This window comes from Ascidiella aspersa, chromosome 9 (assembly GCF_963924565.1).
Source record: "Ascidiella aspersa chromosome 9, kaAscAspe10.2, whole genome shotgun sequence".
Taxonomy (NCBI): domain Eukaryota; kingdom Metazoa; phylum Chordata; class Ascidiacea; order Phlebobranchia; family Ascidiidae; genus Ascidiella; species Ascidiella aspersa.
This window is the reverse complement of record NC_139455.1, coordinates 9,169,297-9,193,014: the sequence shown is the minus strand read 5'-3', so window position 1 is coordinate 9,193,014 and position 23,718 is coordinate 9,169,297. Positions and strand designations below refer to the sequence as shown.

Sequence of the window (23,718 nt, the reverse complement as noted above, 5' to 3'; positions counted from 1 at the left end):
ATTTTTAAAACAGAAATAGGTTCAGCACGATTATAGTTGTTTCTTATTCTTTTTTTTATATTCTGAAGTAGTTTGTTCGGTAAACATCAGAATAAATTTATATCATCCCGGATAAAACATGACTGATTAAAGTATTTCTTGATGAACATGTATTAATGCATAGCTCTCATCGGGGATGTAGCTCAGATGGTAGAGCGCGCGCTTAGCATGTGCGAGGTACCGGGATCGATACCCGGCATCTCCAATCCTTTATATTTTGTGCAGTTTGATCATAGATGATTTGAAATATACAAGTTTTTCTTCTATCGATTATTTTTACATTAAATCCATAAATAATTTGGTTGTTTAATTAATTCATGTTTTAGTCGAACAAGTTTTTGCTGCAATGAGATATTTCGTACTAGTTCCAAAACTTAAATGTTTTTAAATTTTATGTAGTATTTGAAAGATAACAGATATTTGTTGTGCAGCGCTCCAGTGGCGCAATCGGTTAGCGCGCCGTACTTATACAATAGTAGCGGAGAAATGCGGAGGTTGTGAGTTCGAGCCTCACCTGGAGCAGAAATATTTTGGCAACTTCAAGGGCCCAATTATAGTTATTACTTGTACTTTAAAATCGACCTGTTGCAAAACTTCACAATCTTCCGTTAGTTTCAGTTTGCATTTCAATGAAAATTGTTACAACTTTGCGAACGCTATCTTATCTTATCGAAAATGGTTTAGAAAGTCTTCTTTGCACGGCGGCGCCATGGCTTAGTGGTAAAGCGCCTGTCTAGTAATCAGGAGATCCTGGATTCGATCCCCAGTGGTGCCTTACGGAATTACATATTACCGAAAAAATAATTCGCAATAATGAAGAAATATTTCGAGCAAGTGCTCTATTTCAATCATTGCTTTAAACGACAAGGTAAACACTACAAAATTCATTTAGGTTAAAGCAAACTAGTAATGTTTTACTAAACATAGCAACTTTCATTTTATTCAAGTAAAATTTGTAAACTTTAATTTGGTTGGCTGTAAACAAAAAACAAAATTTATGATTAATACATTTCTCAATGGAATCCTAGCACTAATACAATGAATCATGTTGAACAAAGTTGTACAAAGCAGGTAATAATTCTCATTACTCATATTTAGTCAACTGTATAATGAATGCTATGAGATGAACTGGAGATTTTTAAAACAGAAATAGGTTCAGCACGATTATAGTTGTTTCTTATTCTTTTTTTTATATTCTGAAGTAGTTTGTTCGGTAAACATCAGAATAAATTTATATCATCCCGGATAAAACATGACTGATTAAAGCATTTCTTGATGAACATGTATTAATGCATAGCTCTCATCGGGGATGTAGCTCAGATGGTAGAGCGCGCGCTTAGCATGTGCGAGGTAACGGGATCGATACCCGGCATCTCCAATCCTTTATATTTTGTGCAGTTTGATCATAGATGATTTGAAATATACAAGTTTTTGTTCTATCGATTATTTTTACATTAAATCCATAAATAATTTGTTTGTTTAATTAATTCATGTTTTAGCCGAACAAGTTTTTGCTGCAATGAAATATTTCGTACTAGTTCCAAAACTTATATGTTTTTAAATTTTATGTAGTATTTGAAAGATAACAGATATTTGTTGTGCAGCGCTCCAGTGGCGCAATCGGTTAGCGCGCCGTACTTATACAATAGTAGCGGAGAAATGCGGAGGTTGTGAGTTCGAGCCTTACCTGGAGCAGAAATATTTTGGCAACTTCAAGTGCCCAATTATAGTTATTACTTGTAGTTTAAAATCGACCTGTTGCAAAACTTCTCAATCTTCGGTTAGTTTCAGTTTGCATTTCATTGAAAATTGTTACAACTTTGCGAACGCTATCTTATCTTATCGAAAATGGTTTAGAAAGTCTTCTTTGCACGGCGGCGCCATGGCTTAGTGGTAAAGCGCCTGTCTAGTAAACAGGAGATCCTGGGTTTGATCCCCGGTGGTGCCTTACGGAATTACATTCTACCGAAAAAATAATTCGCAATAATGATGAAATATTTCGAGCAACTGCTCTATTTCAATCATTGCTTTAAACGACAAGGTAAACACTACAAAAATCATTTTTGTTAAAGCAAACTAGTAATGTTTTACTAAACATAACAACTTTCGTTTTATTCAAGTAAAATTTGTAAACTTTAATTTGGTTGGCTGTAAACAAAAAACAAAATTTATGATTAATACATTTCTCAATGGAATCCTACCACTAATACAATGAATCATGTTGAACAAAGTTGTACAAAGCAGGTAATAATTCTCATTACTCATATTTAGCCAACTGTATAATGAATGCTATGAGATGAACTGGAGATTTTTAAAACAGAAATAGGTTCAGCACGATTATAGTTGTTTCTTATTCTTTTTTTTATATTCTGAGATAATTTATTCGGTAAATATCAGAATAAATTTATATCATCCCGGATAAAACATGACTGATTAAAGTATTTCTTGATGAACATGTATTAATGCATAGCTCTCATCGGGGATGTAGCTCAGATGGTAGAGCGCTCGCTTAGCATGTGCGAGGTACCGGGATCGATACCCGGCATCTCCCATCCTTTATATTTTGTGCAGTTTGATCATAAATGATTTGAAATATACAAGTTTTTGTTCTATCGATTATTTTTACATTAAATCCATAAATAATTTGGTTGTTTAATTAAATCATGTTTTAGTCGAACAAGTTTTTGCTGCAATGAATTATTTCATACTAGTTCCAAAACTTATATGTTTTTAAATTTTATCTAAAATTTGAAAGATAACAGAAATTTGTAGTGCAGCGCTCTAGTGGCGCAATCGGTTAGCGCGCCGTACTTATACAATAGTAGCGGAGAACTGCGGAGTTTATGAGTTCGAGCCTCACCTGGAGCAGAAATATTTTGGCAACTTCAAGGGGCCAATGATAGTTATTACTTGTACTTTAAAATCGACCTGTTGCAAAACTTCTCAATCTTCGGTTAGTTTCAGTTTGCATTTCAATGAAAATTGTTACAACTTTGCGAACGCTATCTTATCTTGTCGAAAATGGTTTAGAAAGTCTTCTTTGCACGGCGGCGCCATGGCTTAGTGGTAAAGCGCCTGTCTAGTAAACAGGAGATCCTGGATTCGATCCCCAGTGGTGCCTTACGGAATTACATATTACCGAAAAAATAATTCGCAATAATGAAGAAATATTTCGAGCAAGTGCTCTATTTCAATCATTGCTTTAAACGACAAGGTAAACACTACAAAAATCATTTAGGTTAAAGCAAACTAGTAATGTTTTACTAAACATAGCAACTTTCATTTTATTCAAGTAAAATTTGTAAACTTTAATTTGGTTGGCTGTAAACAAAAAACAAAATTTATGATTAATACATTTCTCAATGGAATCCTAGCACTAATACAATGAATCATGTTGAACAAAGTTGTACAAAGCAGGTAATAATTCTCATTACTCATATTTAGTCAACTGTATAATGAATGCTATGAGATGAACTGGAGATTTTTAAAACAGAAATATGTTCAGCACGATTATAGTTGTTTCTTATTCTTTTTTTTATATTCTGAGATAATTTATTCGGTAAATATCAGAATAAATTTATATCATCCCGGATAAAACATGACTGATTAAAGTATTTCTTGATGAACATGTATTAATGCATAGCTCTCATCGGGGATGTAGCTCAGATGGTAGAGCGCTCGCTTAGCATGTGCGAGGTACCGGGATCGATACCCGGCATCTCCCATCCTTTATATTTTGTGCAGTTTGATCATAGATGATTTGAAATATACAAGTTTTTGTTCTATCGATTATTTTTACATTAAATCCATAAATAATTTGGTTGTTTAATTAAATCATGTTTTAGTCGAACAAGTTTTTGCTGCAATGAATTATTTCATACTAGTTCCAAAACTTATGTGTTTTTAAATTTTATCTAAAATTTGAAAGATAACAGAAATTTGTTGTGCAGCGCTCTAGTGGCGCAATCGGTTAGCGCGCCGTACTTATACAATAGTAGCGGAGAACTGCGGAGTTTATGAGTTCGAGCCTCACCTGGAGCAGAAATATTTTGGCAACTTCAAGGGGCCAATGATAGTTATTACTTGTACTTTAAAATCGACCTGTTGCAAAACTTCTCAATCTTCGGTTAGTTTCAGTTTGCATTTCAATGAAAATTGTTACAACTTTGCGAACGCTATCTTATCTTATCGAAAATGGTTTAGAAAGTCTTCTTTGCACGGCGGCGCCATGGCTTAGTGGTAAAGCGCCTGTCTGGTAAACAGGAGATCCTGGATTCGATCCCCAGTGGTGCCTTACGGAATTACATATTACCGAAAAAATAATTCGCAATAATGAAGAAATATTTCGAGCAAGTGCTCTATTTCAATCATTGCTTTAAACGACAAGGTAAACACTACAAAAATCATTTAGGTTAAAGCAAACTAGTAATGTTTTACTAAACATAGCAACTTTCATTTTATTCAAGTAAAATTTGTAAACTTTAATTTGGTTGGCTGTAAACAAAAAACAAAATTTATGATTAATACATTTCTCAATGGAATCCTAGCACTAATACAATGAATCATGTTGAACAAAGTTGTACAAAGCAGGTAATAATTCTCATTACTCATATTTAGTCAACTGTATAATGAATGCTATGAGATGAACTGGAGATTTTTAAAACAGAAATAGGTTCAGCACGATTATAGTTGTTTCTTATTCTTTTTTTTATATTCTGAAGTAGTTTGTTCGGTAAACATCAGAATAAATTTATATCATCCCGGATAAAACATGACTGATTAAAGTATTTCTTGATGAACATGTATTAATGCATAGCTCTCATCGGGGATGTAGCTCAGATGGTAGAGCGCGCGCTTAGCATGTGCGAGGTACCGGGATCGATACCCGGCATCTCCAATCCTTTATATTTTGTGCAGTTTGATCATAGATGATTTGAAATATACAAGTTTTTCTTCTATCGATTATTTTTACATTAAATCCATAAATAATTTGGTTGTTTAATTAATTCATGTTTTAGTCGAACAAGTTTTTGCTGCAATGAAATTTTTCGTACTAGTTCCAAAACTTAAATGTTTTTAAATTTTATGTAGTATTTGAAAGATAACAGATATTTGTTGTGCAGCGCTCCAGTGGCGCAATCGGTTAGCGCGCCGTACTTATACAATAGTAGCGGAGAAATGCGGAGGTTGTGAGTTCGAGCCTCACCTGGAGCAGAAATATTTTGGCAACTTCAAGGGCCCAATTATAGTTATTACTTGTACTTTAAAATCGACCTGTTGCAAAACTTCACAATCTTCGGTTAGTTTCAGTTTGCATTTCAATGAAAATTGTTACAACTTTGCGAACGCTATCTTATCTTATCGAAAATGGTTTAGAAAGTCTTCTTTGCACGGCGGCGCCATGGCTTAGTGGTAAAGCGCCTGTCTAGTAAACAGGAGATCCTGGATTCGATCCCCAGTGGTGCCTTACGGAATTACATATTACCGAAAAAATAATTCGCAATAATGAAGAAATATTTCGAGCAAGTGCTCTATTTCAATCATTGCTTTAAACGACAAGGTAAACACTACAAAATTCATTTAGGTTAAAGCAAACTAGTAATGTTTTACTAAACATAGCAACTTTCATTTTATTCAAGTAAAATTTGTAAACTTTAATTTGGTTGGCTGTAAACAAAAAACAAAATTTATGATTAATACATTTCTCAATGGAATCCTAGCACTAATACAATGAATCATGTTGAACAAAGTTGTACAAAGCAGGTAATAATTCTCATTACTCATATTTAGTCAACTGTATAATGAATGCTATGAGATGAACTGGAGATTTTTAAAACAGAAATAGGTTCAGCACGATTATAGTTGTTTCTTATTCTTTTTTTTATATTCTGAAGTAGTTTGTTCGGTAAACATCAGAATAAATTTATATCATCCCGGATAAAACATGACTGATTAAAGCATTTCTTGATGAACATGTATTAATGCATAGCTCTCATCGGGGATGTAGCTCAGATGGTAGAGCGCGCGCTTAGCATGTGCGAGGTAACGGGATCGATACCCGGCATCTCCAATCCTTTATATTTTGTGCAGTTTGATCATAGATGATTTGAAATATACAAGTTTTTGTTCTATCGATTATTTTTACATTAAATCCATAAATAATTTGGTTGTTTAATTAATTCATGTTTTAGCCGAACAAGTTTTTGCTGCAATGAAATATTTCGTACTAGTTCCAAAACTTATATGTTTTTAAATTTTATGTAGTATTTGAAAGATAACAGATATTTGTTGTGCAGCGCTCCAGTGGCGCAATCGGTTAGCGCGCCGTACTTATACAATAGTAGCGGAGAAATGCGGAGGTTGTGAGTTCGAGCCTCACCTGGAGCAGAAATATTTTGGCAACTTCAAGGGCCCAATTATAGTTATTACTTGTAGTTTAAAATCGACCTGTTGCAAAACTTCTCAATCTTCGGTTAGTTTCAGTTTGCATTTCATTGAAAATTGTTACAACTTTGCGAACGCTATCTTATCTTATCGAAAATGGTTTAGAAAGTCTTCTTTGCACGGCGGCGCCATGGCTTAGTGGTAAAGCGCCTGTCTAGTAAACAGGAGATCCTGGGTTTGATCCCCGGTGGTGCCTTACGGAATTACATTTTACCGAAAAAATAATTCGCAATAATGATGAAATATTTCGAGCAACTGCTCTATTTCAATCATTGCTTTAAACGACAAGGTAAACACTACAAAAATCATTTTTGTTAAAGCAAACTAGTAATGTTTTACTAAACATAACAACTTTCGTTTTATTCAAGTAAAATTTGTAAACTTTAATTTGGTTGGCTGTAAACAAAAAACAAAATTTATGATTAATACATTTCTCAATGGAATCCTACCACTAATACAATGAATCATGTTGAACAAAGTTGTACAAAGCAGGTAATAATTCTCATTACTCATATTTAGTCAACTGTATAATGAATGCTATGAGATGAACTGGAGATTTTTAAAACAGAAATAGGTTCAGCACGATTATAGTTGTTTCTTATTCTTTTTTTTTTTTTATATTCTGAGATAATTTATTCGGTAAATATCAGAATAAATTTATATCATCCCGGATAAAACATGACTGATTAAAGTATTTCTTGATGAACATGTATTAATGCATAGCTCTCATCGGGGATGTAGCTCAGATGGTAGAGCGCGCGCTTAGCATGTGCGAGGTACCGGGATCGATACCCGGCATCTCCAAACCTTTATATTTTGTGCAGTTTGATCATAGATGATTTGAAATATACAAGTTTTTCTTCTATCGATTATTTTTACATTAAATCCATAAATAATTTGGTTGTTTAATTAATTCATGTTTTAGTCGAACAAGTTTTTGCTGCAATGAAATTTTTCGTACTAGTTCCAAAACTTAAATGTTTTTAAATTTTATGTAGTATTTGAAAGATAACAGATATTTGTTGTGCAGCGCTCCAGTGGCGCAATCGGTTAGCGCGCCGTACTTATACAATAGTAGCGGAGAAATGCGGAGGTTGTGAGTTCGAGCCTCACCTGGAGCAGAAATATTTTGGCAACTTCAAGGGCCCAATTATAGTTATTACTTGTACTTTAAAATCGACCTGTTGCAAAACTTCACAATCTTCGGTTAGTTTCAGTTTGCATTTCAATGAAAATTGTTACAACTTTGCGAACGCTATCTTATCTTATCGAAAATGGTTTAGAAAGTCTTCTTTGCACGGCGGCGCCATGGCTTAGTGGTAAAGCGCCTGTCTAGTAAACAGGAGATCCTGGATTCGATCCCCAGTGGTGCCTTACGGAATTACATATTACCGAAAAAATAATTCGCAATAATGAAGAAATATTTCGAGCAAGTGCTCTATTTCAATCATTGCTTTAAACGACAAGGTAAACACTACAAAATTCATTTAGGTTAAAGCAAACTAGTAATGTTTTACTAAACATAGCAACTTTCATTTTATTCAAGTAAAATTTGTAAACTTTAATTTGGTTGGCTGTAAACAAAAAACTAAATTTATGATTAATACATTTCTCAATGGAATCCTAGCACTAATACAATGAATCATGTTGAACAAAGTTGTACAAAGCAGGTAATAATTCTCATTACTCATATTTAGTCAACTGTATAATGAATGCTATGAGATGAACTGGAGATTTTTAAAACAGAAATAGGTTCAGCACGATTATAGTTGTTTCTTATTCTTTTTTTTATATTCTGAAGTAGTTTGTTCGGTAAACATCAGAATAAATTTATATCATCCCGGATAAAACATGACTGATTAAAGCATTTCTTGATGAACATGTATTAATGCATAGCTCTCATCGGGGATGTAGCTCAGATGGTAGAGCGCGCGCTTAGCATGTGCGAGGTAACGGGATCGATACCCGGCATCTCCAATCCTTTATATTTTGTGCAGTTTGATCATAGATGATTTGAAATATACATGTTTTTGTTCTATCGATTATTTTTACATTAAATCCATAAATAATTTGGTTGTTTAATTAATTCATGTTTTAGCCGAACAATTTTTGCTGCAATGAAATATTTCGTACTAGTTCCAAAACTTATATGTTTTTAAATTTTATGTAGTATTTGAAAGATAACAGATATTTGTTGTGCAGCGCTCCAGTGGCGCAATCGGTTAGCGCGCCGTACTTATACAATAGTAGCGGAGAAATGCGGAGGTTGTGAGTTCGAGCCTCACCTGGAGCAGAAATATTTTGGCAACTTCAAGGGCCCAATTATAGTTATTACTTGTAGTTTAAAATCGACCTGTTGCAAAACTTCTCAATCTTCGGTTAGTTTCAGTTTGCATTTCATTGAAAATTGTTACAACTGTGCGAACGCTATCTTATCTTATCGAAAATGGTTTAGAAAGTCTTCTTTGCACGGCGGCGCCATGGCTTAGTGGTAAAGCGCCTGTCTAGTAAACAGGAGATCCTGGGTTTGATCCCCGGTGGTGCCTTACGGAATTACATTTTACCGAAAAAATAATTCGCAATAATGATGAAATATTTCGAGCAACTGCTCTATTTCAATCATTGCTTTAAACGACAAGGTAAACACTACAAAAATCATTTTTGTTAAAGCAAACTAGTAATGTTTTACTAAACATAACAACTTTCGTTTTATTCAAGTAAAATTTGTAAACTTTAATTTGGTTGGCTGTAAACAAAAAACAAAATTTATGATTAATACATTTCTCAATGGAATCCTACCACTAATACAATGAATCATGTTGAACAAAGTTGTACAAAGCAGGTAATAATTCTCATTACTCATATTTAGTCAACTGTATAATGAATGCTATGAGATGAACTGGAGATTTTTAAAACAGAAATAGGTTCAGCACGATTATAGTTGTTTCTTATTCTTTTTTTTATATTCTGAAGTAGTTTGTTCGGTAAACATCAGAATAAATTTATATCATCCCGGATAAAACATGACTGATTAAAGTATTTCTTGATGAACATGTATTAATGCATAGCTCTCATCGGGGATGTAGCTCAGATGGTAGAGCGCGCGCTTAGCATGTGCGAGGTACCGGGATCGATACCCGGCATCTCTAATCCTTTATATTTTGTGCAGTTTGATCATAGATGATTTGAAATATACAAGTTTTTGTTCTATCGATTATTTTTACATTAAATCCATAAATAATTTGGTTGTTTAATTAATTCATGTTTTAGTCGAACAAGTTTTTGCTGCAATGAAATATTTCGTACTAGTTCCAAAACTTATATGTTTTTAAATTTTATGTAGTATTTGAAAGATAACAGATATTTGTTGTGCAGCGCTCCAGTGGCGCAATCGGTTAGCGCGCCGTACTTATACAATAGTAGCGGAGAAATGCGGAGGTTGTGAGTTCGAGCCTCACCTGGAGCAGAAATATTTTGGCAACTTCAAGGGCCCAATTATAGTTATTACTTGTACTTTAAAATCGACCTGTTGCAAAACTTCACAATCTTCGGTTAGTTTCAGTTTGCATTTCAATGAAAATTGTTACAACTTTGCGAACGCTATCTTATCTTATCGAAAATGGTTTAGAAAGTCTTCTTTGCACGGCGGCGCCATGGCTTAGTGGTAAAGCGCCTGTCTAGTAAACAGGAGATCCTGGATTCGATCCCCAGTGGTGCCTTACGGAATTACATATTACCGAAAAAATAATTCGCAATAATGAAGAAATATTTCGAGCAAGTGCTCTATTTCAATCATTGCTTTAAACGACAAGGTAAACACTACAAAATTCATTTAGGTTAAAGCAAACTAGTAATGTTTTACTAAACATAGCAACTTTCATTTTATTCAAGTAAAATTTGTAAACTTTAATTTGGTTGGCTGTAAACAAAAAACAAAATTTATGATTAATACATTTCTCAATGGAATCCTAGCACTAATACAATGAATCATGTTGAACAAAGTTGTACAAAGCAGGTAATAATTCTCATTACTCATATTTAGTCAACTGTATAATGAATGCTATGAGATGAACTGGAGATTTTTAAAACAGAAATAGGTTCAGCACGATTATAGTTGTTTCTTATTCTTTTTTTATATTCTGAAGTAGTTTGTTCGGTAAACATCAGAATAAATTTATATCATCCCGGATAAAACATGACTGATTAAAGTATTTCTTGATGAACATGTATTAATGCATAGCTCTCATCGGGGATGTAGCTCAGATGGTAGAGCGCGCGCTTAGCATGTGCGAGGTACCGGGATCGATACCAGGCATCTCCAATCCTTTATATTTTGTGCAGTTTGATCATAGATGATTTGAAATATACAAGTTTTTGTTCTATCGATTATTTTTACATTAAATCCATAAATAATTTGGTTGTTTAATTAATTCATGTTTTAGCCGAACAAGTTTTTGCTGCAATGAAATATTTCGTACTAGTTCCAAAACTTATATGTTTTTAAATTTTATGTAGTATTTGAAAGATAACAGATATTTGTTGTGCAGCGCTCCAGTGGCGCAATCGGTTAGCGCGCCGTACTTATACAATAGTAGCGGAGAAATGCGGAGGTTGTGAGTTCGAGCCTCACCTGGAGCAGAAATATTTTGGCAACTTCAAGGGCCCAATTATAGTTATTACTTGTACTTTAAAATCGACCTGTTGCAAAACTTCACAATCTTCGGTTAGTTTCAGTTTGCATTTCAATGAAAATTGTTACAACTTTGCGAACGCTATCTTATCTTATCGAAAATGGTTTAGAAAGTCTTCTTTGCACGGCGGCGCCATGGCTTAGTGGTAAAGCGCCTGTCTAGTAAACAGGAGATCCTGGATTCGATCCCCAGTGGTGCCTTACGGAATTACATATTACCGAAAAAATAATTCGCAATAATGAAGAAATATTTCGAGCAAGTGCTCTATTTCAATCATTGCTTTAAACGACAAGGTAAACACTACAAAATTCATTTAGGTTAAAGCAAACTAGTAATGTTTTACTAAACATAGCAACTTTCATTTTATTCAAGTAAAATTTGTAAACTTTAATTTGGTTGGCTGTAAACAAAAAACAAAATTTATGATTAATACATTTCTCAATGGAATCCTAGCACTAATACAATGAATCATGTTGAACAAAGTTGTACAAAGCAGGTAATAATTCTCATTACTCATATTTAGTCAACTGTATAATGAATGCTATGAGATGAACTGGAGATTTTTAAAACAGAAATAGGTTCAGCACGATTATAGTTGTTTCTTATTCTTTTTTTTATATTCTGAAGTAGTTTGTTCGGTAAACATCAGAATAAATTTATATCATCTCGGATAAAACATGACTGATTAAAGTATTTCTTGATGAACATGTATTAATGCATAGCTCTCATCGGGGATGTAGCTCAGATGGTAGAGCGCGCGCTTAGCATGTGCGAGGTACCGGGATCGATACCAGGCATCTCCAATCCTTTATATTTTGTGCAGTTTGATCATAGATGATTTGAAATATACAAGTTTTTGTTCTATCGATTATTTTTACATTAAATCCATAAATAATTTGGTTGTTTAATTAATTCATGTTTTAGCCGAACAAGTTTTTGCTGCAATGAAATATTTCGTACTAGTTCCAAAACTTATATGTTTTTAAATTTTATGTAGTATTTGAAAGATAACAGATATTTGTTGTGCAGCGCTCCAGTGGCGCAATCGGTTAGCGCGCCGTACTTATACAATAGTAGCGGAGAAATGCGGAGGTTGTGAGTTCGAGCCTCACCTGGAGCAGAAATATTTTGGCAACTTCAAGGGCCCAATTATAGTTATTACTTGTAGTTTAAAATCGACCTGTTGCAAAACTTCTCAATCTTCGGTTAGTTTCAGTTTGCATTTCATTGAAAATTGTTACAACTTTGCGAACGCTATCTTATCTTATCGAAAATGGTTTGGAAAGTCTTCTTTGCACGGCGGCGCCATGGCTTAGTGGTAAAGCGCCTGTCTAGTAAACAGGAGATCCTGGGTTTGATCCCCGGTGGTGCCTTACGGAATTACATTTTACCGAAAAAATAATTCGCAATAATGATGAAATATTTCGAGCAACTGCTCTATTTCAATCATTGCTTTAAACCACAAGGTAAACACTACAAAAATCATTTTTGTTAAAGCAAACTAGTAATGTTTTACTAAACATAACAACTTTCGTTTTATTCAAGTAAAATTTGTAAACTTTAATTTGGTTGGCTGTAAACAAAAAACAAAATTTAACATTAATACATTTCTCATTGGAATCCTACCACTAATACAATGAATCATGTTGAACAAAGTTGTACAAAGCAGGTAATAATTCTCATTACTCATATTTAGTCAACTGTATAATGAATGCTATGAGATGAACTGGAGATTTTTAAAACAGAAATAGGTTCAGCACGATTATAGTTGTTTCTTATTCTTTTTTTTATATTCTGAGATAATTTATTCGGTAAATATCAGAATAAATTTATATCATCCCGGATAAAACATGACTGATTAAAGTATTTCTTGATGAACATGTATTAATGCATAGCTCTCATCGGGGATGTAGCTCAGATGGTAGAGCGCTCGCTTAGCATGTGCGAGGTACCGGGATCGATACCCGGCATCTCCCATCCTTTATATTTTGTGCAGTTTGATCATAGATGATTTGAAATATACAAGTTTTTGTTCTATCGATTATTTTTACATTAAATCCATAAATCATTTGGTTGTTCAATTAAATCATGTTTTAGTCGAACAAGTTTTTGCTGCAATGAATTATTTCATACTAGTTCCAAAACTTATATGTTTTTAAATTTTATCTAAAATTTGAAAGATAACAGAAATTTGTTGTGCAGCGCTCTAGTGGCGCAATCGGTTAGCGCGCCATACTTATACAATAGTAGCGGAGAACTGCGGAGTTTATGAGTTCGAGCCTCACCTGGAGCAGAAATATTTTGGCAACTTCAAGGGGCCAATGATAGTTATTACTTGTACTTTAAAATCGACCTGTTGCAAAACTTCTCAATCTTCGGTTAGTTTCAGTTTGCATTTCAATGAAAATTGTTACAACTTTGCGAACGCTATCTTATCTTATCGAAAATGGTTTAGAAAGTCTTCTTTGCACGGCGGCGCCATGGCTTAGTGGTAAAGCGCCTGTCTAGTAAACAGGAGATCCTGGATTCGATCCCCAGTGGTGCCTTACGGAATTACATATTACCGAAAAAATAATTCGCAATAATGATGAAATATTTCGAGCAAGTGCTCTATTTCAATCATTGCTTTAAACGACAAGGTAAACACTACAAAAATCATTTAGGTTAAAGCAAACTAGTAATGTTTTACTAAACATAGCAACTTTAATTTTATTCAAGTAAAATTTGTAAACTTTAATTTGGTTGGCTGTAAACAAAAAACAAAATTTATGATTAATACATTTCTCAATGGAATCCTAGCACTAATACAATGAATCATGTTGAACAAAGTTGTACAAAGCAGGTAATAATTCTCATTACTCATATTTAGTCAACTGTATAATGAATGCTATGAGATGAACTGGAGATTTTTAAAACAGAAATAGGTTCAGCACGATTATAGTTGTTTCTTATTATTTTTTTTAAATTCTGAAGTAGTTTGTTCGGTAAACATCAGAATAAATTTATATCATCCCGGATAAAACATGACTGATTAAAGTATTTCTTGATGAACATGTATTAATGCATAGCTCTCATCGGGGATGTAGCTCAGATGGTAGAGCGCTCGCTTAGCATGTGCGAGGTACCGGGATCGATACCCGGCATCTCCAATCCTTTATATTTTGTGCAGTTTGATCATAGATGATTTGAAATATACAAGTTTTTGTTCTATCGATTATTTTTACATTAAATCCATAAATAATTTGGTTGTTTAATTAATTCATGTTTTAGTCGAACAAGTTTTTGCTGCAATGAAATATTTCGTACTAGTTCCAAAATTTATATGTTTTTAAATTTTATCTAAAATTTGAAAGATAACAGATATTTGTTGTGCAGCGCTCCAGTGGCGCAATCGGTTAGCGCGCCGTACTTATACAATAGTAGCGGAGAAATGCGGAGGTTGTGAGTTCGAGCCTCACCTGGAGCAGAAATATTTTGGCAACTTCAAGGGCCCAATTATAGTTATTACTTGTAGTTTAAAATCGACCTGTTGCAAAACTTCTCAATCTTCGGTTAGTTTCAGTTTGCATTTCATTGAAAATTATTACAACTTTGCGAACGCGATCTTATCTTATCGAAAATGGTTTAGAAAGTCTTCTTTGCACGGCGGCGCCATGGCTTAGTGGTAAAGCGCCTGTCTAGTAAACAAGAGCTCCTGGGTTTGATCCCCGGTGGTGCCTTACGGAATTACATTTTACCGAAAAAATAATTCGCAATAATGATGAAATATTTCGAGCAACTGCTCTATTTCAATCATTGCTTTAAACGACAAGGTAAACACTACAAAATTCATTTAGGTTAAAGCAAACTAGTAATGTTTTACTAAACATAGCAACTTTCATTTTATTCAAGTAAAATTTGTAAACTTTAATTTGGTTGGCTGTAAACAAAAAACAAAATTTATGATTAATACATTTCTCAATGGAATCCTAGCACTAATACAATGAATCATGTTGAACAAAGTTGTACAAAGCAGGTAATAATTCTCATTACTCATATTTAGTCAACTGTATAATGAATGCTATGAGATGAACTGGAGATTTTTAAAACAGAAATAGGTTCAGCACGATTATAGTTGTTTCTTATTCTTTTTTTTATATTCTGAAGTAGTTTGTTCGGTAAACATCAGAATAAATTTATATCATCCCGGATAAAACATGACTGATTAAAGTATTTCTTGATGAACATGTATTAATGCATAGCTCTCATCGGGGATGTAGCTCAGATGGTAGAGCGCGCGCTTAGCATGTGCGAGGTACCGGGATCGATACCCGGCATCTCCAATCCTTTATATTTTGTGCAGTTTGATCATAGATGATTTGAAATATACAAGTTTTTGTTCTATCGATTATTTTTACATTAAATCCATAAATAATTTGGTTGTTTAATTAATTCATGTTTTAGCCGAACAAGTTTTTGCTGCAATGAAATATTTCGTACTAGTTCCAAAACTTATATGTTTTTAAATTTTATGTAGTATTTGAAAGATAACAGATATTTGTTGTGCAGCGCTCCAGTGGCGCAATCGGTTAGCGCGCCGTACTTATACAATAGTAGCGGAGAAATGCGGAGGTTGTGAGTTCGAGCCTCACCTGGAGCAGAAATATTTTGGCAACTTCAAGGGCCCAATTATAGTTATTACTTGTAGTTTAAAATCGACCTGTTGCAAAACTTCTCAATCTTCGGTTAGTTTCAGTTTGCATTTCATTGAAAATTGTTACAACTTTGCGAACGCTATCTTATCTTATCGAAAATGATTTAGAAAGTCTTCTTTGCACGGCGGCGCCATGGCTTAGTGGTAAAGCGCCTGTCTAGTAAACAGGAGATCCTGGGTTTGATCCCCGGTGGTGCCTTACGGAATTACATTTTACCGAAAAAATAATTCGCAATAATGATGAAATATTTCGAGCAACTGCTCTATTTCAATCATTGCTTTAAACCACAAGGTAAACACTACAAAAATCATTTTTGTTAAAGCAAACTAGTAATGTTTTACTAAACATAACAACTTTCGTTTTATTCAAGTAAAATTTGTAAACTTTAATTTGGTTGGCTGTAAACAAAAAACAAAATTTAACATTAATACATTTCTCATTGGAATCCTACCACTAATACAATGAATCATGTTGAACAAAGTTGTACAAAGCAGGTAATAATTCTCATTACTCATATTTAGTCAACTGTATAATGAATGCTATGAGATGAACTGGAGATTTTTAAAACAGAAATAGGTTCAGCACGATTATAGTTGTTTCTTATTCTTTTTTTTATATTCTGAGATAATTTATTCGGTAAATATCAGAATAAATTTATATCATCCCGGATAAAACATGACTGATTAAAGTATTTCTTGATGAACATGTATTAATGCATAGCTCTCATCGGGGATGTAGCTCAGATGGTAGAGCGCTCGCTTAGCATGTGCGAGGTACCGGGATCGATACCCGGCATCTCCCATCCTTTATATTTTGTGCAGTTTGATCATAGATGATTTGAAATATACAAGTTTTTGTTCTATCGATTATTTTTACATTAAATCCATAAATCATTTGGTTGTTCAATTAAATCATGTTTTAGTCGAACAAGTTTTTGCTGCAATGAATTATTTCATACTAGTTCCAAAACTTATATGTTTTTAAATTTTATCTAAAATTTGAAAGATAACAGAAATTTGTTGTGCAGCGCTCTAGTGGCGCAATCGGTTAGCGCGCCATACTTATACAATAGTAGCGGAGAACTGCGGAGTTTATGAGTTCGAGCCTCACCTGGAGCAGAAATATTTTGGCAACTTCAAGGGGCCAATGATAGTTATTACTTGTACTTTAAAATCGACCTGTTGCAAAACTTCTCAATCTTCGGTTAGTTTCAGTTTGCATTTCAATGAAAATTGTTACAACTTTGCGAACGCTATCTTATCTTATCGAAAATGGTTTAGAAAGTCTTCTTTGCACGGCGGCGCCATGGCTTAGTGGTAAAGCGCCTGTCTAGTAAACAGGAGATCCTGGATTCGATCCCCAGTGGTGCCTTACGGAATTACATATTACCGAAAAAATAATTCGCAATAATGATGAAATATTTCGAGCAAGTGCTCTATTTCAATCATTGCTTTAAACGACAAGGTAAACACTACAAAAATCATTTAGGTTAAAGCAAACTAGTAATGTTTTACTAAACATAGCAACTTTAATTTTATTCAAGTAAAATTTGTAAACTTTAATTTGGTTGGCTGTAAACAAAAAACAAAATTTATGATTAATACATTTCTCAATGGAATCCTAGCACTTGAAGCGAGACGCTTTCTGTGTTGCTCCGAGTTCGTGTTTAGCAAAAAAGGGCAGACGATTACACATTGCAATGCAGAGGAAAAGAACGAAAGGAAAAAGGCAATATGTCCGGTTCGGTGCAGTATTACTGTGTGCGTCGGTAAACATAGAGCGCCGCTACATAACCCCCCTCCAGAAACGGACAAATAACTCAATAACACTGCGTAAAATAGGCGAATACAAAATCACGACGACGGAAAACGAAAATAACTGCGAGCGCGCGTGCGTAAGAACTGTTCGTCCGAGGGTGGCGGTAACGACTCCGGTGGCTGACGAACGGACATCGGCTGCTGGGCATCTGAAGGCGGTGGCGGACCAGGTAGAGGTGATGGTTTTGTGGGCCGCCCTCTGCGTGGAGGTTGAGCCACCAGCACTGGCTCTGAAAGATCCAGATGTGCTGGCTTTAACCGGTCGATGCTCACCAGTTTGTGCCGGCCACCCATGTCGAGGGTAAACCCTTTCGCACCTTTTTTGATAACCTTGTATGGACCATCGTATGGAGGGGTTAACGGGGGACGATGACCGTCTCTGCGAATAAAAACGTAGGGGCTGGAGTTCAACGATTCCGGGATGTTCACTCGAACAAAACCGTGGCGAGACATCGGTGTTGGAGTCAGTTGACGAACTGTGGATCTTACCAATGGTAAAACATCAGCAGGCGATGGCGTTGTTTGCCTGGTTCTTACCAAATCACCCGGAACGGCGATAGGCGAGCCATACACCAGCTCTGCTGAAGATGCTTGGAGATCTTCCTTTGGGGTAGTCCGGATACCAAGCAAAACCCATGGAAGCTCGTCTATCCAATTAGGACCTGTTAGTCGTGACATGAGAGCGCTTTTCATGTGGCGATGAAAGCGTTCCACCAATCCATTGGCTTGCGGATGAAATGAACACGTACGGTGTAGCCGGATGCCTAGTAGTTCGTTGAAAATAGTCCACAACTCCGACGTGAACTGCGAACCTCGATCTGACGAGATGTCGGAGGGAACTCCGAATCGAGCAACCCAGTGGAAGGCGAAAGCTCGTGCACACGTGATGGTTGTCGCATCCGGCATGGGAACGGCTTCTGGCCATCGAGTAAAACGATCGACCATCGTTAACAGATACTTGTTCCCTTGTGAAGGTGGTAAGGGACCGACGATGTCGATATTGACATGAGCAAACCGAGCTTTGCAAAGCGGGTAATTAACCAAAGGCGCGCGGACGTGTTGGTGAACCTTGGCCTTTTGACAGTCCATGCATTGTTTAGCCCATAAACCAACTTGACGATGCAGGCCGTGCCATACAAACTTTGATGCGATTAGTTTGCGCGTAGCCCGAACCGAAGGATGCGAAAGTCCGTGAACTATGTCGAAAACTTTTCGTTGCCATGACTTCGGTACAATAGGGCGCGGAGATTCGGTGGATACGTCGCACAGGATCGTTGTTCCGGACTGGTCAAGTTGGATGTCTTCCAGTTTGAGACCAGAAATTGCGGTGCGATAAGCTTGTACCTCCTGTTCGAGCTGTGCACGCGCGAGTGCGGTGTAGTCCATGTCGAGTAGTAACGTACTGATGGAACCGCGGGAGAGCGCGTCGGCGACATGGTTTCGCTTGCCTTCGATGTGACGAACATCTGTTGTAAACTCGGAGATTGCGGTTAAATGGCGCTGCTGTCGTGCAGACCACGGAGCTGAAACCTTAGAGAAAGCAAATGTAAGCGGCTTGTGGTCTGTGTAAGCTGTAAATACTCTACCCTCTAAAAAGTAACGAAAGTGGCGTATTGAGAGATGTAATGCCAGTAATTCCCTGTCAAATGCACTGTACCTTTGCTCAGGAGTTCGCAGTCGTTTGCTGAAAAATGCCAATGGCTGCCACGCACCATCGATGAACTGTTGAAGAACTGCGCCGATTGAATGCTGCGAGGCGTCAGTTGTCACTGCGGTGGGTGCCTCGGGTAAAGGGTGATGCAATAATGTTGCACTGGCAAGGGCGCTTTTAGCTTCCGTGAAAGCCAAACACAAACGGTCATTCCAGGTAAGTTTTGAGGGTTTTCCCGCGAGTGCGTCGTATATAGGCGACATAATACGTGCGGCTTCAGGAATAAAACGGAAATAAAAATTAATCATACCGGCAAATTCCTGAAGTCCTTTGATTGATGTGGGCCGCGGGAAATGTTGAATTGCTTCCACTTTGCTAGGGAGTGGCCTTGCACCGTTCGTGTCTATCCGATGACCAAGAAAATCAAGTTGTTGTAAGCCAAATTGACACTTGCCTAAATTTATGACAAGGCCATAATTGGTAAGTTGTTTGAAAAGCTTCTTTAAATGATGTATATGTTCAGCGGCCGACTTGCTTGAAACTAAAATATCGTCCAAGTAAACAAATACAAAGTCCAATGGCTGACAGACCGTGTCCATTAGACGTTGAAACGCTTGCGCCGCATTCTTTAATCCAAAAGGCATTCGAAGAAATTCGAAAAGCCCAAACGGCGTGATGACTGCAGTTTTAGGTATGTCTTCTGGTGCTACAGGAACTTGGTGGTATCCTCGAACAAGGTCAATTTTTGAGAATATTCGACAACCTGCTAATCTCGCCGAAAAATCCTGAATGTGAGGAATGGCATAGCGATCAGGTCTTGTAGCTTCGTTTAGTCGACGAAAGTCTCCGCAAGGTCTCCATCCACCTGAAGACTTTGGAACCATATGTAACGGCGATGCCCAAGGGCTAGACGAACGTCGAATTATGCCCATTTGAAGCATACTGTGAAACTCCTTTTTGGCGAGGGCGAGTTTCTCGGGAGGCAGTCGCCGAGCGCGAGAGTGCACCGGTGGTCCATTTGTAGGAATGAAGTGTTGTACACCATGCTTAGGCAGTGCTTGCGAAAAGTGTGGCGTTGCAATCCCTGGAAACTCAGCCAAAATTCGTGTGTAGACTGACGTGCCCGAAGCGATTGCATTGAGGCGAGGCGCTAATTGCGGCGCCCTTTTGATTGGAGAGCTGCAGAACGTTTCAGCGTTGATAAGGCGTTGGCGCTTGAGATCGACGAGTAGTGCGTGGGCCCTCAGAAAATCGGCGCCAAGTAATGGCCGAGCAACATCAGCCAAAACAAACTTCCAATTAAATCTGCCTGAAGGAAAAGCCATTGATATCGAACGAGAACCGTACGTTCGAATTTTGGTGCCATTAGCAGCGACAAGAGTTTTGTCGGAAGGATTCGCGCGACGCTCAGGTCCTGTGGGAGGCAAAACGCTAATCTCTGCGCCCGTATCCACTAAAAAATTACGACCTGCTAAGCGATCCCAAACAAAGAAAAGGCTGCTAGTAGCTTGGCCGGCCATTGTAGCAGCTAAACATGGTCGGCTTGCCAGTTTCCCTGGGAGAATGAACAAGGGGGGATGCATCGATGAGCTTTGTCTTTAAATCGTCGATGATAAAAGCAAATTACACTTTGTTCGCGTAGTGGCTTCAGTCTTGATCGAGGCGTTTGACGTTGTAGTTTGCTAATTGAAAGTTGTGAGGTATTTTCTCGGGCTGCTAGAAATAAGGCATCAGCTTGCTGCGCTAAATCGCGGTTAGTTTCAAAATCTTTCCCTGCTAAGCCCGTACGCACCTCCGCAGGCATGTGCCTCAAAAACAATTCTCGAAAAAGAAAACACGGTGTGTGGTCACCGAGCAATGCCAGCATCTCGTCCATTAATGCCGATGGAATTCTATCGCCTAGAGGAGCCATATCAAGCAAGGCGCTGGCTCTTTGCGAACACGTGAGACTGAAAGTCGTAAGCAGCCGGTGTTTAATTGACTGGTACTTGTTCACGTCCGGTGGCTGATCAAGAAGGTCTAACAAACGAGTTGCAGTGTGCTGGTCCAACGCCGAAACAACATAGTAATACTTGGTTAGATCGTCTTTAACGCCTTTAATTGCAAACTGTGCCTCAGCTTGTCGAAACCAAACTCGTGCTTGAGCAGTCCAAAACGTGGGTAGTTTTATTGCCACTGCATTTTGCGTCTCTTCACTTGCCATGCTTGTTTCAGAAAAGTCGTTTCTGAAATTCCGGGGTCACCATTGAAGCGAGACGCTTTCTGTGTTGCTCCGAGTTCGTGTTTAGCAAAAAAGGGCAGACGATTACACATTGCAATGCAGAGGAAAAGAACGAAAGGAAAAAGGCAATATGTCCGGTTCGGTGCAGTATTACTGTGTGCGTCGGTAAACATAGAGCGCCGCTACACACTAATACAATGAATCATGTTGAACAAAGTTGTACAAAGCAGGTAATAATTCTCATTACTCATATTTTGTCAACTGTATAATGAATGCTATGAGATGAACTGGAGATTTTTAAAACAGAAATAGGTTCAGCACGATTATAGTTGTTTCTTATTATTTTTTTTAAATTCTGAAGTAGTTTGTTCGGTAAACATCAGAATAAATTTATATCATCCCGGATAAAACATGACTGATTAAAGTATTTCTTGATGAACATGTATTAATGCATAGCTCTCATCGGGGATGTAGCTCAGATGGTAGAGCGCTCGCTTAGCATGTGCGAGGTACCGGGATCGATACCCGGCATCTCCAATCCTTTATATTTTGTGCAGTTTGATCATAGATGATTTGAAATATACAAGTTTTTGTTCTATCGATTATTTTTACATTAAATCCATAAATAATTTGGTTGTTTAATTAATTCATGTTTTAGTCGAACAAGTTTTTGCTGCAATGAAATATTTCGTACTAGTTCCAAAATTTATATGTTTTTAAATTTTATCTAAAATTTGAAAGATAACAGATATTTGTTGTGCAGCGCTCCAGTGGCGCAATCGGTTAGCGCGCCGTACTTATACAATAGTAGCGGAGAAATGCGGAGGTTGTGAGTTCGAGCCTCACCTGGAGCAGAAATATTTTGGCAACTTCAAGGGCCCAATTATAGTTATTACTTGTAGTTTAAAATCGACCTGTTGCAAAACTTCTCAATCTTCGGTTAGTTTCAGTTTGCATTTCATTGAAAATTATTACAACTTTGCGAACGCGATCTTATCTTATCGAAAATGGTTTAGAAAGTCTTCTTTGCACGGCGGCGCCATGGCTTAGTGGTAAAGCGCCTGTCTAGTAAACAAGAGCTCCTGGGTTTGATCCCCGGTGGTGCCTTACGGAATTACATTTTACCGAAAAAATAATTCGCAATAATGATGAAATATTTCGAGCAAGTGCTCTATTTCAATCATTGCTTTAAACGACAAGGTAAACACTACAAAATTCATTTAGGTTAAAGCAAACTAGTAATGTTTTACTAAACATAGCAACTTTCATTTTATTCAAGTAAAATTTGTAAACTTTAATTTGGTTGGCTGTAAACAAAAAACAAAATTTATGATTAACACATTTCTCAATGGAATCCTAGCACTAATACAATGAATCATGTTGAACAAAGTTGTACAAAGCAGGTAATAATTCTCATTACTCATATTTAGTCAACTGTATAATGAATGCTATGAGATGAACTGGAGATTTTTAAAACAGAAATAGGTTCAGCACGATTATAGTTGTTTCTTATTCTTTTTTTTATATTCTGAAGTAGTTTGTTCGGTAAACATCAGAATAAATTTATATCATCCCGGATAAAACATGACTGATTAAAGTATTTCTTGATGAACATGTATTAATGCATAGCTCTCATCGGGGATGTAGCTCAGATGGTAGAGCGCTCGCTTAGCATGTGCGAGGTACCGGGATCGATACCCGGCATCTCCTATCCTTTATATTTTGTGCAGTTTGATCATAGATGATTTGAAATATACAAGTTTTTGTTCTATCGATTATTTTTACATTAAATCCATAAATAATTTGGTTGTTTAATTAAATCATGTTTTAGTCGAACAAGTTTTTGCTGCAATGAATTATTTCATACTAGTTCCAAAACTTATATGTTTTTAAATTTTATCTAAAATTTGAAAGATAACAGAAATTTGTTGTGCAGCGCTCTAGTGGCGCAATCGGTTAGCGCGCCGTACTTATACAATAGTAGCGGAGAACTGCGGAGTTTATGAGTTCGAGCCTCACCTGGAGCAGAAATATTTTGGCAACTTCAAGGGGCCAATGATAGTTATTACTTGTACTTTAAAATCGACCTGTTGCAAAACTTCTCAATCTTCGGTTAGTTTCAGTTTGCATTTCAATGAAAATTGTTACAACTTTGCGAACG

At 36.5% G+C, this 23,718-nt stretch overlaps 1 protein-coding gene and 38 non-coding genes across 39 annotated transcripts; 38 read left to right on the top strand and 1 right to left on the bottom strand.

Annotated features, from left to right (window-relative positions):
- The first annotated feature begins 171 nt into the window (after positions 1–171).
- Trnaa-agc (transfer RNA alanine (anticodon AGC)) lies at positions 172–244 on the top strand. Its single transcript has one exon. It is a non-coding gene; the product is annotated as a tRNA-Ala (tRNA).
- A 227-nt stretch (positions 245–471) lies between these two features.
- Trnai-uau (transfer RNA isoleucine (anticodon UAU)) lies at positions 472–561 on the top strand. The gene is given in 2 exon segments: positions 472–509; positions 526–561. It is a non-coding gene; the product is annotated as a tRNA-Ile (tRNA).
- Positions 562–742: 181 nt separating this feature from the next.
- On the top strand, positions 743–814 carry Trnat-agu (transfer RNA threonine (anticodon AGU)). Its single transcript has one exon. It is a non-coding gene; the product is annotated as a tRNA-Thr (tRNA).
- An 830-nt stretch (positions 815–1,644) lies between these two features.
- On the top strand, positions 1,645–1,734 carry Trnai-uau (transfer RNA isoleucine (anticodon UAU)). Its single transcript is given in 2 exon segments — positions 1,645–1,682; positions 1,699–1,734. It is a non-coding gene; the product is annotated as a tRNA-Ile (tRNA).
- Positions 1,735–1,915: 181 nt separating this feature from the next.
- Trnat-agu (transfer RNA threonine (anticodon AGU)) lies at positions 1,916–1,987 on the top strand. Its single transcript has one exon. It is a non-coding gene; the product is annotated as a tRNA-Thr (tRNA).
- An 830-nt stretch (positions 1,988–2,817) lies between these two features.
- Trnai-uau (transfer RNA isoleucine (anticodon UAU)) lies at positions 2,818–2,907 on the top strand. The gene is given in 2 exon segments: positions 2,818–2,855; positions 2,872–2,907. It is a non-coding gene; the product is annotated as a tRNA-Ile (tRNA).
- A 181-nt stretch (positions 2,908–3,088) lies between these two features.
- Positions 3,089–3,160, top strand: Trnat-agu (transfer RNA threonine (anticodon AGU)). Its single transcript has one exon. It is a non-coding gene; the product is annotated as a tRNA-Thr (tRNA).
- Positions 3,161–3,990: 830 nt separating this feature from the next.
- On the top strand, positions 3,991–4,080 carry Trnai-uau (transfer RNA isoleucine (anticodon UAU)). Its single transcript is given in 2 exon segments — positions 3,991–4,028; positions 4,045–4,080. It is a non-coding gene; the product is annotated as a tRNA-Ile (tRNA).
- A 181-nt stretch (positions 4,081–4,261) lies between these two features.
- Trnat-ggu (transfer RNA threonine (anticodon GGU)) lies at positions 4,262–4,333 on the top strand. Its single transcript has one exon. It is a non-coding gene; the product is annotated as a tRNA-Thr (tRNA).
- Positions 4,334–4,863: 530 nt separating this feature from the next.
- On the top strand, positions 4,864–4,936 carry Trnaa-agc (transfer RNA alanine (anticodon AGC)). The gene has a single exon. It is a non-coding gene; the product is annotated as a tRNA-Ala (tRNA).
- Positions 4,937–5,163: 227 nt separating this feature from the next.
- Positions 5,164–5,253, top strand: Trnai-uau (transfer RNA isoleucine (anticodon UAU)). The gene is given in 2 exon segments: positions 5,164–5,201; positions 5,218–5,253. It is a non-coding gene; the product is annotated as a tRNA-Ile (tRNA).
- A 181-nt stretch (positions 5,254–5,434) lies between these two features.
- Positions 5,435–5,506, top strand: Trnat-agu (transfer RNA threonine (anticodon AGU)). Its single transcript has one exon. It is a non-coding gene; the product is annotated as a tRNA-Thr (tRNA).
- Positions 5,507–6,336: 830 nt separating this feature from the next.
- Trnai-uau (transfer RNA isoleucine (anticodon UAU)) lies at positions 6,337–6,426 on the top strand. The gene is given in 2 exon segments: positions 6,337–6,374; positions 6,391–6,426. It is a non-coding gene; the product is annotated as a tRNA-Ile (tRNA).
- A 181-nt stretch (positions 6,427–6,607) lies between these two features.
- On the top strand, positions 6,608–6,679 carry Trnat-agu (transfer RNA threonine (anticodon AGU)). The gene has a single exon. It is a non-coding gene; the product is annotated as a tRNA-Thr (tRNA).
- Positions 6,680–7,214: 535 nt separating this feature from the next.
- Trnaa-agc (transfer RNA alanine (anticodon AGC)) lies at positions 7,215–7,287 on the top strand. The gene has a single exon. It is a non-coding gene; the product is annotated as a tRNA-Ala (tRNA).
- Positions 7,288–7,514: 227 nt separating this feature from the next.
- Trnai-uau (transfer RNA isoleucine (anticodon UAU)) lies at positions 7,515–7,604 on the top strand. Its single transcript is given in 2 exon segments — positions 7,515–7,552; positions 7,569–7,604. It is a non-coding gene; the product is annotated as a tRNA-Ile (tRNA).
- Positions 7,605–7,785: 181 nt separating this feature from the next.
- Trnat-agu (transfer RNA threonine (anticodon AGU)) lies at positions 7,786–7,857 on the top strand. Its single transcript has one exon. It is a non-coding gene; the product is annotated as a tRNA-Thr (tRNA).
- An 829-nt stretch (positions 7,858–8,686) lies between these two features.
- On the top strand, positions 8,687–8,776 carry Trnai-uau (transfer RNA isoleucine (anticodon UAU)). The gene is given in 2 exon segments: positions 8,687–8,724; positions 8,741–8,776. It is a non-coding gene; the product is annotated as a tRNA-Ile (tRNA).
- A 181-nt stretch (positions 8,777–8,957) lies between these two features.
- On the top strand, positions 8,958–9,029 carry Trnat-agu (transfer RNA threonine (anticodon AGU)). The gene has a single exon. It is a non-coding gene; the product is annotated as a tRNA-Thr (tRNA).
- Positions 9,030–9,559: 530 nt separating this feature from the next.
- Trnaa-agc (transfer RNA alanine (anticodon AGC)) lies at positions 9,560–9,632 on the top strand. Its single transcript has one exon. It is a non-coding gene; the product is annotated as a tRNA-Ala (tRNA).
- A 227-nt stretch (positions 9,633–9,859) lies between these two features.
- Trnai-uau (transfer RNA isoleucine (anticodon UAU)) lies at positions 9,860–9,949 on the top strand. The gene is given in 2 exon segments: positions 9,860–9,897; positions 9,914–9,949. It is a non-coding gene; the product is annotated as a tRNA-Ile (tRNA).
- A 181-nt stretch (positions 9,950–10,130) lies between these two features.
- Positions 10,131–10,202, top strand: Trnat-agu (transfer RNA threonine (anticodon AGU)). Its single transcript has one exon. It is a non-coding gene; the product is annotated as a tRNA-Thr (tRNA).
- An 829-nt stretch (positions 10,203–11,031) lies between these two features.
- On the top strand, positions 11,032–11,121 carry Trnai-uau (transfer RNA isoleucine (anticodon UAU)). Its single transcript is given in 2 exon segments — positions 11,032–11,069; positions 11,086–11,121. It is a non-coding gene; the product is annotated as a tRNA-Ile (tRNA).
- A 181-nt stretch (positions 11,122–11,302) lies between these two features.
- On the top strand, positions 11,303–11,374 carry Trnat-agu (transfer RNA threonine (anticodon AGU)). Its single transcript has one exon. It is a non-coding gene; the product is annotated as a tRNA-Thr (tRNA).
- Positions 11,375–12,204: 830 nt separating this feature from the next.
- On the top strand, positions 12,205–12,294 carry Trnai-uau (transfer RNA isoleucine (anticodon UAU)). The gene is given in 2 exon segments: positions 12,205–12,242; positions 12,259–12,294. It is a non-coding gene; the product is annotated as a tRNA-Ile (tRNA).
- A 181-nt stretch (positions 12,295–12,475) lies between these two features.
- On the top strand, positions 12,476–12,547 carry Trnat-agu (transfer RNA threonine (anticodon AGU)). Its single transcript has one exon. It is a non-coding gene; the product is annotated as a tRNA-Thr (tRNA).
- A 1,101-nt stretch (positions 12,548–13,648) lies between these two features.
- Trnat-agu (transfer RNA threonine (anticodon AGU)) lies at positions 13,649–13,720 on the top strand. The gene has a single exon. It is a non-coding gene; the product is annotated as a tRNA-Thr (tRNA).
- A 530-nt stretch (positions 13,721–14,250) lies between these two features.
- Positions 14,251–14,323, top strand: Trnaa-agc (transfer RNA alanine (anticodon AGC)). Its single transcript has one exon. It is a non-coding gene; the product is annotated as a tRNA-Ala (tRNA).
- A 227-nt stretch (positions 14,324–14,550) lies between these two features.
- Trnai-uau (transfer RNA isoleucine (anticodon UAU)) lies at positions 14,551–14,640 on the top strand. The gene is given in 2 exon segments: positions 14,551–14,588; positions 14,605–14,640. It is a non-coding gene; the product is annotated as a tRNA-Ile (tRNA).
- Positions 14,641–14,821: 181 nt separating this feature from the next.
- Trnat-agu (transfer RNA threonine (anticodon AGU)) lies at positions 14,822–14,893 on the top strand. The gene has a single exon. It is a non-coding gene; the product is annotated as a tRNA-Thr (tRNA).
- A 530-nt stretch (positions 14,894–15,423) lies between these two features.
- Positions 15,424–15,496, top strand: Trnaa-agc (transfer RNA alanine (anticodon AGC)). Its single transcript has one exon. It is a non-coding gene; the product is annotated as a tRNA-Ala (tRNA).
- A 227-nt stretch (positions 15,497–15,723) lies between these two features.
- On the top strand, positions 15,724–15,813 carry Trnai-uau (transfer RNA isoleucine (anticodon UAU)). Its single transcript is given in 2 exon segments — positions 15,724–15,761; positions 15,778–15,813. It is a non-coding gene; the product is annotated as a tRNA-Ile (tRNA).
- A 181-nt stretch (positions 15,814–15,994) lies between these two features.
- On the top strand, positions 15,995–16,066 carry Trnat-agu (transfer RNA threonine (anticodon AGU)). Its single transcript has one exon. It is a non-coding gene; the product is annotated as a tRNA-Thr (tRNA).
- Positions 16,067–17,167: 1,101 nt separating this feature from the next.
- Trnat-agu (transfer RNA threonine (anticodon AGU)) lies at positions 17,168–17,239 on the top strand. The gene has a single exon. It is a non-coding gene; the product is annotated as a tRNA-Thr (tRNA).
- Positions 17,240–20,864: 3,625 nt separating this feature from the next.
- On the bottom strand, positions 20,865–21,539 carry LOC146132563 (uncharacterized). Its single transcript, XM_083397587.1, has one exon. The coding sequence runs from the start codon at positions 21,537–21,539 to the stop codon at positions 20,865–20,867; it is 675 nt and encodes a 224-aa protein (XP_083253713.1).
- A 482-nt stretch (positions 21,540–22,021) lies between these two features.
- Positions 22,022–22,094, top strand: Trnaa-agc (transfer RNA alanine (anticodon AGC)). Its single transcript has one exon. It is a non-coding gene; the product is annotated as a tRNA-Ala (tRNA).
- A 227-nt stretch (positions 22,095–22,321) lies between these two features.
- Positions 22,322–22,411, top strand: Trnai-uau (transfer RNA isoleucine (anticodon UAU)). The gene is given in 2 exon segments: positions 22,322–22,359; positions 22,376–22,411. It is a non-coding gene; the product is annotated as a tRNA-Ile (tRNA).
- Positions 22,412–22,592: 181 nt separating this feature from the next.
- On the top strand, positions 22,593–22,664 carry Trnat-agu (transfer RNA threonine (anticodon AGU)). Its single transcript has one exon. It is a non-coding gene; the product is annotated as a tRNA-Thr (tRNA).
- Positions 22,665–23,494: 830 nt separating this feature from the next.
- Trnai-uau (transfer RNA isoleucine (anticodon UAU)) lies at positions 23,495–23,584 on the top strand. The gene is given in 2 exon segments: positions 23,495–23,532; positions 23,549–23,584. It is a non-coding gene; the product is annotated as a tRNA-Ile (tRNA).
- Positions 23,585–23,718: the final 134 nt, after the last annotated feature.